The sequence below is a fragment of the Cucurbita moschata genome, unplaced genomic scaffold (genome assembly GCF_002738365.1).
Source record: "Cucurbita moschata cultivar Rifu unplaced genomic scaffold, Cmos_1.0 Cmo_Scf00001, whole genome shotgun sequence".
Lineage (NCBI taxonomy): Eukaryota > Viridiplantae > Streptophyta > Magnoliopsida > Cucurbitales > Cucurbitaceae > Cucurbita > Cucurbita moschata.
The window spans coordinates 6,902,794-6,911,894 of NW_019268517.1; the positions used below are offsets into that span (position 1 = coordinate 6,902,794).

At 37.2% G+C, this 9,101-nt stretch overlaps 1 protein-coding gene across 7 annotated transcripts in view; it reads left to right on the forward strand.

The window, feature by feature from the left end:
- Positions 1 to 335: 335 nt before the first annotated feature.
- LOC111444358 overlaps positions 336 to 9,101 on the forward strand; it is an 18,474-nt gene continuing 9,708 nt past the window's right edge. For all 7 annotated transcript variants that reach the window (XM_023082453.1, XM_023082474.1, XM_023082489.1 and 4 more), the window contains exons 1-7: positions 336 to 728; positions 1,032 to 2,453; positions 2,583 to 2,943; positions 4,011 to 4,095; positions 4,563 to 4,619; positions 8,404 to 8,463; positions 8,552 to 8,743. In XM_023082453.1, the coding sequence (XP_022938221.1) occupies positions 1,121 to 2,453; positions 2,583 to 2,943; positions 4,011 to 4,095; positions 4,563 to 4,619; positions 8,404 to 8,463; positions 8,552 to 8,743 (2,088 nt within the window). In that variant the 5' untranslated portion in view covers positions 336 to 728; positions 1,032 to 1,120. The remainder of the gene's footprint in view (positions 729 to 1,031; positions 2,454 to 2,582; positions 2,944 to 4,010; positions 4,096 to 4,562; positions 4,620 to 8,403; positions 8,464 to 8,551; positions 8,744 to 9,101) is intronic.

The window sequence follows — 9,101 nt, forward strand, 5'->3', positions numbered from 1 at the left end:
TTTAAAGTAATCACCCGTATATTTTAATTAAAATATTTATATATATATATATATTTTATTTTTTGAGTTATATATCATATCTCTAAACTAATCACAATGTAACGAAGATAACGAAGATAGAGAATTTTTTATATCGTAATTTATATATATTTGTATTATTGAAAATAGTAAAAAAAAATCCCTCGACACAAACCAACTTGAACGGTTCGCTTTACAAACCCGTAATAAGGGCACAATAGGAATACGGAAAATACTCGATTTAAAGTTAGTTTGCCTGGAGTCCATAAAACCTAAAATTGTAAATAACTTCAAAATACAAATAAAAATGTGAAAAAATGAATTAAAATAAAATAGCAAACGCAGGCTTGTCAGTTTTCCGATTGTTTCAGAGAACAAGGAAAAAGAAAACCTACAAGAAATCGATGCTGTGATTCGCATGCCTTGGCTATGGAGATTTTGGCATTGCACTGGAAGAACGGCATGAGAACGAGCAGCATAAGCTCGAGTTTTAAGACCTAATTCAACCAGCGGCGGAGCAACGGCGGTGTAAACATATGTTGTCGGCGTTGGTTCGGCCAGGTGGTCTGAACTCCGAAGAACGATGATGAGAATTGAGGTTGATTGAAGCTTATTATTTTTGGCCGGAGAGGAAGGGGATTGTTGAAATTAGGTTAGGCTTATTGATTCTGGAGAGTCGAGGTCGGCGAACAGAGCATTTTGGAGTCGAGGTAAGTGATGAAGTTTTGTTTTCGGAATGATTAATAGCTATATGTGATGTAATTGAATTCAGTGCTGGGATGGAGTGCTGTCATTTCGGTGAGTTTGATGAAATTGTGGGTTGGTAGTGGAAAATTTAGCTGAAGGGTACTTGAATCTAACGACGCTAGCAAGTTGGTGACATTCTTGCATAGGAAAATATTCTAGAGTTTTAAAGGCTATCTAGACTTCTCGTACATATATTTTTTTCTTTCCACAGTAACATATATTAGCCTATACGCTAGTGTTTCACTTGAATTTCCGTTTCCTATCAGAAGCACCTTTATTAGAAGCTTCATCAAGTTTGAGCTCTGAAACGGAAGGTTTGGATGGTGATGTTACTAAAGGTTCTGAAATTATAGAGATGAAGCTATCAAACCTGGATGATGAGATGCACAACCGTGTCACTGGAGATCCTGAGAAGGACGAGGATATTGTGCAGGAAATAACAGACCCGTATATGAGAACATGTGGGAAAGAACTTCAGAAAAGTGGGTCAAAAAATCCTAAGAAAAATAAAGAGGCCTTAAACATGCAACCGGATATTGAGGTTGGTCAGGTCCAAGATAATACATCAAGTACAGGGACTAATACTAATGATATTACTACACAAGAACTTAGTTGTAAACCACCTCGGAAACCCTCAGTAGACTTAGAAGATAAAGATGCAGATGCAATTTGTATGCGTACAAGGGCTCGCTATTCACTTGCTAATTTCACACTTGATGAACTTGAAAATTTTCTACAAGAAACTGATGATGAGGATGACCTTCAAAATGTTGATGATGAAGAAGAGTACAGAAAATTTCTTGTTGCAGTGTTGCAGGATGCAGATGGTGACAGCAAAAGTCAAGAAAATGAGACTGTTGAAGATGAAGATGAGGACAATGATGCTGACTTTGAGATAGAACTTGAAGAGGCGCTTGAGAGCGATGTTGATGAAGTTACAAGAGACTTAACCCAAAAGGAGAATAACAGAGCTGTAAGACGACCAGAAACTAGACAGAATAAGCGTTTAAAGGCCTCTGTTCAAAATAGCAAAAGACATTTAGGACAGGCCAAGCGGCCATTGCGACCACTCTTGCCAATATTGCCAAATGAACCTATAGCTTCTTTTCCCCCTCACGATGGAAAAACCTTAGCAACTTGGAGTTCTTCTACTTCTCGGTCTTCTGTGAATCAGGATAACTTAATAAATGGTTTTGCACCAAATCAAATTGGTCAGTTATACTGTTTGATTCACGAGCATGTGCAACTTCTTGTTCAAGTATTTTCAATATGTATATGTGATTCTTCACGACAACATATTGCCTCCCAGGTACATGGATTAATCTCTGAGATGCTTCATAAACGCAATGAAGTATTGACATGGAAAAAGGTTCCATTTCCTAGCATTTGCTTTGACCTTCCATGTGTTTATTCGTCCATGCCGGATGAAGTACCCAATAGTAGTTTCCAAGTGCAAAGAACATTAGAATCAAGTAACTTTTGCAATGGACAAATGGTGTGCTCTGCACAACAAACTTATCAAAGGGTTGCCTCTCAAACAAGTTACGATAAAGGGCGTGATTCTGTTTCTAGTAGACATATAGTCGAAGGCTCAAGTTGGGCACCATTTCTAAGTGGCCCAGTACTATCTACGCTGGATGTAGCTCCGCTGAGCTTAGCTGGAAGCTATTTGGATGATGTTTACACTGGTAAAACATATTCTTCAGTGCTCTAAGATGTTTTGTAAAATATTTAGTTTCAACATTTTAATGTTATGATAATTTTCTGATGTTTCTAACTGCATTTTACATTTATTATTGGGTTGGAATGTATCCCAGTTATTCAAGAATATCGAAGACGTCGTTTGGAATCAACATTAGATACACCCTTAGAAAGAGAACCGCTTTTCCCCCTCCCCAGTCTTCATGCATTTCCTGGAGTTAATTGTGAAGTTACACCTGGAAGCAATTCCTCATCTGTCAACACAATATCACTTTCTCCCAGTCAACAGCCACCTAAGAAGACATTGGCAGCTACACTTGTTGAAAGCACCAAGAAGCAGTCTGTTGCCATGGTTCTAAAGGACATTGCAAAGTTAGCCCAGCAATTCTTCCCTTTATTCAACCCAACATTATTTCCTCATAAGCCACCCCCTGCTGCAGTGGTAAATCGAGTTCTTTTTACTGATGCAGAGGATGAGTAAGTTACTTTCTATCTAATGGAAGTTTATTTCTTTCTCTCCTAATATTGCTCACTTGCTTGCTCCAGTTCCCTGGTTGCGGCTTGTATTTTGGTCTGAACTTCATAGAGAGATGTTTTTTTTTTTTTTCCAGGGCAGATTTAAAAAACCACCCATGAACTATGGTGATTGTTGTAGTTTCACCCTTAAACTTGTAATTGTAAAACCAAAACCCTTAAACTTTCTTATGTGTAGATAAAAATTCATTAATGGGTTGTCTCTTATCTTATCCAAGAAAAGGAAAACAAAAAATAAAAAAGAATTGACTGGTGATGATTTAGATGGATAAGTTGTAGACACATCTTGGAATAAGTTCAACTTGTAGTTAAATTATATGAATGTGCAAGATAAAACCCTATCATAGTCTGTTCTATCTTACTTTTTTCTGCTTGCACATTTTATTACATCCAGTGTGACCTTTATATGCTTGGTTTCTATAACTCACCCTTAGTATACTCCAGTCCTCCATCATTTGTCCCTATGTTTGATGCCTACTGTACTACATTTGACATTCTCCAATCTATAAACGTACAAGTTATAATTTAAATTTTTATTATTAAGTTGCTCCTAAAACATGCACAGAAACATGGTGGATATACGTGGATAATGAATACAAATGGGGATTAGGTATAGTGTAAAAGGAAAGGGAGAAAGAGACCAAAAATAATATTTTAAATTGGACATTTTGAATTAGGTGACAAGATAAAGAAAAATAGTTAAACCAATTAATTAGTGTTTTTGGGTAGGTTTAGGCTTTAATATGTGAAGAACCAGGAGGATGTTTCAAACATAATTGTCAAGATTGGAATTTGGGGTAATTCTTTTAAAAACTTTGTTTAGACTATAGTTTGTTATTGTGTGCTCTTCCTTTTCATATTATCACGTTTTAGTTCTCTGACTTGTCAGAAAGGAATGATTTTGAATGAAAATTGCAAATATGCATAAATTCCCAAACTGTAAACTCACACTATGATGAACTCCTGTGCATGTCATGACTCATTGCCCGTGTTTGTTGAGTCATATGCAGATTATTAGCCCTAGGATTGATGGAATATAATACAGATTGGAAGGCTATTCAACAGCGATTTCTGCCTTGCAAATCTAGGCATCAGGTAGTTTGTGCTATAAGTTTTTATCTTTTCGTTTACTGTGTGCTTATTTGTTTATTTATTTATTTTGGGTGGGTGGGTGGGGGGGAGGGGTTGCATTGTTGGTTGTGATGCGTATAATCATTCAAGTTTGAACTTCTCCTCACTTAAAAAAATTCAAATGGGGTACTGGAATTGCATGGCTGTTAGTTTCGTGATTCTAAGAATATAGTTACCTGAAAAACAACAACATAGTGATTTTGTTTGTCCAAAGTAGTGACCATGAAATTACGTTCTCCTCTAGTGGTTTGCATGAAAATACAAATCATTATTTGAAAATAGCTATGGCAGAGATGAATAATTCTTTTGTAGTGTGGTACTGAATTATGTGTTTTTTCTCCTTTTATTATTTATTTATTTATTTATTTTTGCATAAGTCATTCTACATCAGTACATGTACTTTTCCTCATTTTCTGATATTCATTTTGCAGATTTTTGTTAGGCAGAAAAATCGATGCTCTTCAAAAGCACCAGAAAATCCAATCAAGGTATGTTACTACTCTGTATGGAGAACTAGATGTATGCTTTTCCCTGAAACTTATCTAGATTGTAAAAGAAGTTACTCTTCTAGGCCCCCTTGGTTTTTTGAACTTTTTGCATGTCTTCCATGTATTCTGCAACTGTCTCAGATGGTTGATAACGGTATTGAATAAAGAGTTCTTGATGGAAAAATGGAAAAAGGTATGGGCATCGTCATGCCAAGTTCTTGTTTCTTTGTATAAAAAATAGATCCAGGGGGACATTAGGTGCTTATCGCTCACATTCCTCACCCATACTCATCACCCCCATTCAATAGAGGGAGAGTAGGTTCACTTTTTTTTGGATAAGAGAATCTTGTGGGCTGTAGGGAGGAATATTGTGGTAGTTTCTCACCTCCAATATGTGGATGACTCAAATATCTTTTACCCGTTCAGTAAATCTTTGTTTAAAAAATTGGTCGAAAGTGATTTCTCTCTTCCTTAGCTTTTCGCTTTTGGGTTTAAATTTAGCAAAGACTTCATTGATTGGGATAAATGTTGAAGAGGTTTGAGTTTTAATGTAGCCAAAACTTCGTTGATTAGTATAAATATTGAAGACTGGGTGGTGGCTGATTAGGCGGCTGGTTTAGGGTGCAGAGCTAGGAGTCTCCCCATAACATGTTTTGGCTTTCCTGTAGGAGGTAAACACCGGTCTCTGGAGTTCTGGATGCCTGGGGTTGACAAGTTGAAGAATAAAATTACCAAATGGAAAAATCTATGATTTCCGAGGGAGGAAGTTTTTTTTCTCATTTCTTCAGTTCTTAATGGCTTGCCTTTGTACTTCTTCTCCCTTCTTAAAGATCCAAGAGGAATCATAAAAGACACGAAGAAGTTGATTATTGACTTTTTTTTTTTGGTATTGGGGAGAGTTTAAAGCTGGTAATCATCTTTTGATTTGGAAAACCGCCTCCCTACTTCTTCACCATGGAGGTCTTGGGATTGGCTCTCTCAAGCACAGAAATTCAGCCCTTCTCACTAATGGTGTCTGCATTTTCTCTATTCAGAAGGAAGCCCTTTGGAGGCAGGTGGTGGCTAGTATTTATGGGGAAGAGCCTTTTGGGTGGCTGGCTTTTCCTCCTTTGGGAAATTCAAAGAATCATTTGTGGTTCGATATTGCGAAGCTGGTGCCATTATATGAGAAATATATAAATTTCAAAGCAGGCAATGGTAAACGGATCAGATTCTGGAAGGACAATTGGCTTGGGTGTTCCCGTCTTAAAGATTAGTTTCCTGACATTTGTAATATATCTTTGAAGCAAGATGCTATAGTGGCTTAATGTTGGGATGAGGCGCAGGGAACTTGGAACTTGGGCATTGAAAGAGGAGGATATGATAGAGAATTTAAGTCTTGGTGACTGCTTATAGAAAAATTGTAAGCCTTTGTATGGACCAATAAGAAGATAAAATTAGCTGATCTCTGGACTCGGGACTTTCTTTTTCCATGAAGTCTTTCTTCCTAAATTTAGCTGGCTCTAGATCGGCCTTGAAATGTTTGTTGACTAAGACGATTTGGTACTTTAGAATCCGGATGAAATTTAAAAGTTCAAACACCCATGAAACACTTTAGAAAAAGTATCCTAGCTGTGCGCTATGTCCCTCTATTTGCTCTTTGTTTGTTGAATGAAGAATCCTTGGACCGCATTTTTTCAATTGCCCCATTGCTTGATAGGGCTGGGAAAGATCATTAAATCTCGTTGAGGTGCAAATTTGTTTCCCAAAGTAGGTGGATGGGTCATTGTTGAATCTGTGGGTCGCTGGAAGTCGAAAGGAAAGTCTAGAATCCTTTGGATGTTTGCCTCAAGAGCGCTTTTGTTTAGCTTTTGGTTGGAATGGAGTAGAAGGATTTTCAAAGATAAGTCTACTCCCTTGGATTTTTATTGGGATTATGTACAATTAAATGCTTCATGGTGGTGTCATAGCTTTATCAAATTATTCTGTAGCTACCTTTTCACTCTTGTTTTTAATGACTGGAAAGGTCTTTTTAAGTAGCTCTTTGGGTGAGGGTTCTCTCTTCCCCTAGCCCTTGGTTGTCTTTCTTTACATTTTGAATATATTCTGTTGGTTTCTTGATAAAAGAATGCTGATGTCGTGCTTCTTTTGATGAAAATATGACCAAAACAAAGCTGCAAAGCTGGTGCCAGTTCCTAAAGATCTTTGAACAAGCTTTGAGGCTTAGCATAAACTTGCTCAAATCCAGCCTTGTTGTGGTCAATATTGTCAAAGATCAAACGATGAATTTTGCTTTATCATTAGGCTGCAGTGATGAATCTCTCCCCATCCCTGACCTCGGCCTGGCTCTAGGAGGAAAAATGCCTCCCTCTCTTTCTGGGACCTAGTAGTTGAGGAAGTTAGGAGCAAGTTTGCTAAGTGGATGGACTGTCCTATCTCTCAAAGGGGAAAAGGCTTACTAGCATGCTCCTATATTTCTTGAAATAAGAAATAAAAATTTTCATTGAAGAAATGGAAAGAGACTAATGCTCAAAAGATACAAATTTCATGTAGAAGTTAAAAAGAAGAAAAGTATTAAAAAAAAAAAAATCAGTTACGAAGGAAGAACAGAAAAATGCAAATTATAACAAATATCATGTCAAGAGAAATCATCAAAATGATTGGAAAACGACCACCAAGCAGAACCCTTAAAACAAAATCCTAGCATGCTCGTATATTAGCTTTCCATTCTTCACATTCTGGGAAAAATCCTAGGCAAAATCCTCCGTGATTCCATCTGGGAAGGTGCTATTAATGGAGGAGAAAGTGGCCTACTGAGATGGGTTAAAGTGAGATATTCTCAAGAGGATGAATCCCTGTGGAAAACTATCATCAAAAGCAAATTTGGGCAGTTGGTTAGTGCTTGGTTTCCTGATCAGTCTACGGAAAAAAGTGACTTATATTCCCTAGCCAAACCAGATTTCTTATTGAGGAGAAGACCTATTTTAAATTTGGAAATGGAAAGAAATTAGTTTCTGGGAAGACCTTTGGATCTTCTCGCCTGCTGAGTTCCTTTTTGCCTTCCAATGTAGTCTATTGCAAATTCAAAGGTCTTCACAGTTGATGATTGCTGGTCTGAATCTATCAAAATTTGAAATCTTCAGTAGAGAAGAGGTGGAAGAATGGGCGAACCTCTCTGTTTTTCTCCAAAATTTGCATCTTCGGAGCCACATATTCTATCTGTTGGCTTCCAATCCCAAATGGAACGTTCTTGGTGATATCAGTTATTTCCATTCTTCTATCTGGCTCCTGTCTTTGTATGAAAGCAGCCAGACCACCCGATTTTTTTTTTTTCAATACTGGGGGGTGGCGTGGAAGCTTCCACCATCGTGCCAGGCCTCTTAAATTGTCTTCCAGTATTCTAGTGGTCTGCGGTATTGTTGGATGCATAAATGTCTCACCTCTTGTTATGTGGCACAATTTCTTTGAACATATAAATAAATGTTATTCCGAGAGCAAAGAATCAAATTGGTAACAGGACACTTTTACACCATGAAAAGAAACTTCTGATTTAGTCATGTTTTGGTGTTTCTTGATGGAGTACTCTCTCAAATATCTTTTTTAATTAATCTATTTTGAGATTCAAGTTTTCTTACCATATCCAAAAAATATTCTAGTCAATTGGATAGTAATACAACACACTTGGCTAGTTGGGAAGTTTCCTTTGTCTTCTCTTTTATTAACTGTCTTGTTGAATGACGTCTTCAATTTCTTTTTGATCATAATCAAGAATTGAAAGTTGATTGAAGACAATTTCTTCTTGCAGGCAGTTCGGAAGATGAAGACATCACCTTTGACAGTGGAGGAGGTAGCACGCATTCAGGAGGTTTTGACCAGAAGCTTTGTGAAATAATTTATATAGTTTTTCATTTGATAAGTACCTTTTTAACTTAACCTATGACCTAATTTCTCAGGGACTTAAAATTTACAAATCTGATTGGATGTCTGTATGGAAATTTGTTGTCCCATATAGAGATCCATCTCTATTGCCCCGGCAATGGCGCACTGCCCTTGGAATTCAGAAGTCTTATAAACAAGATCCAGAAAAAAAGGAAAAGCGACGTATATATGAATCAACAAGAAGAAAACTGAAGGCTGCAAATCTTGTAAGTTGGCCAAGATCCAGAAAAAGAGGGTTTTCTCCTTCTCTGGAACCATTTACAAAAACTACTTTACACACTTGATGCAATTATTTCAAGGGTGGCTTAATGTGAAATGTAGTTGTCAATTTGGCTGATGATATCCTATTAGTTATTCCTCTGTTTAAAATTCATTGATGGCCTTTTTAAATGCATTCTAATGAGATAAGACAATGTCACGATCTAGACTCCAATTGCTTACAGTACTAAAAAAATTAAGTCTCATGCTGCTTGAATGCTCCTAGTACAATTTTCATTTATACAACCTCCGTTGAGGGAAAAAAATAGATAAGAAAGTGGGTGGGTGGGGGGGGGGGGGGGGGGG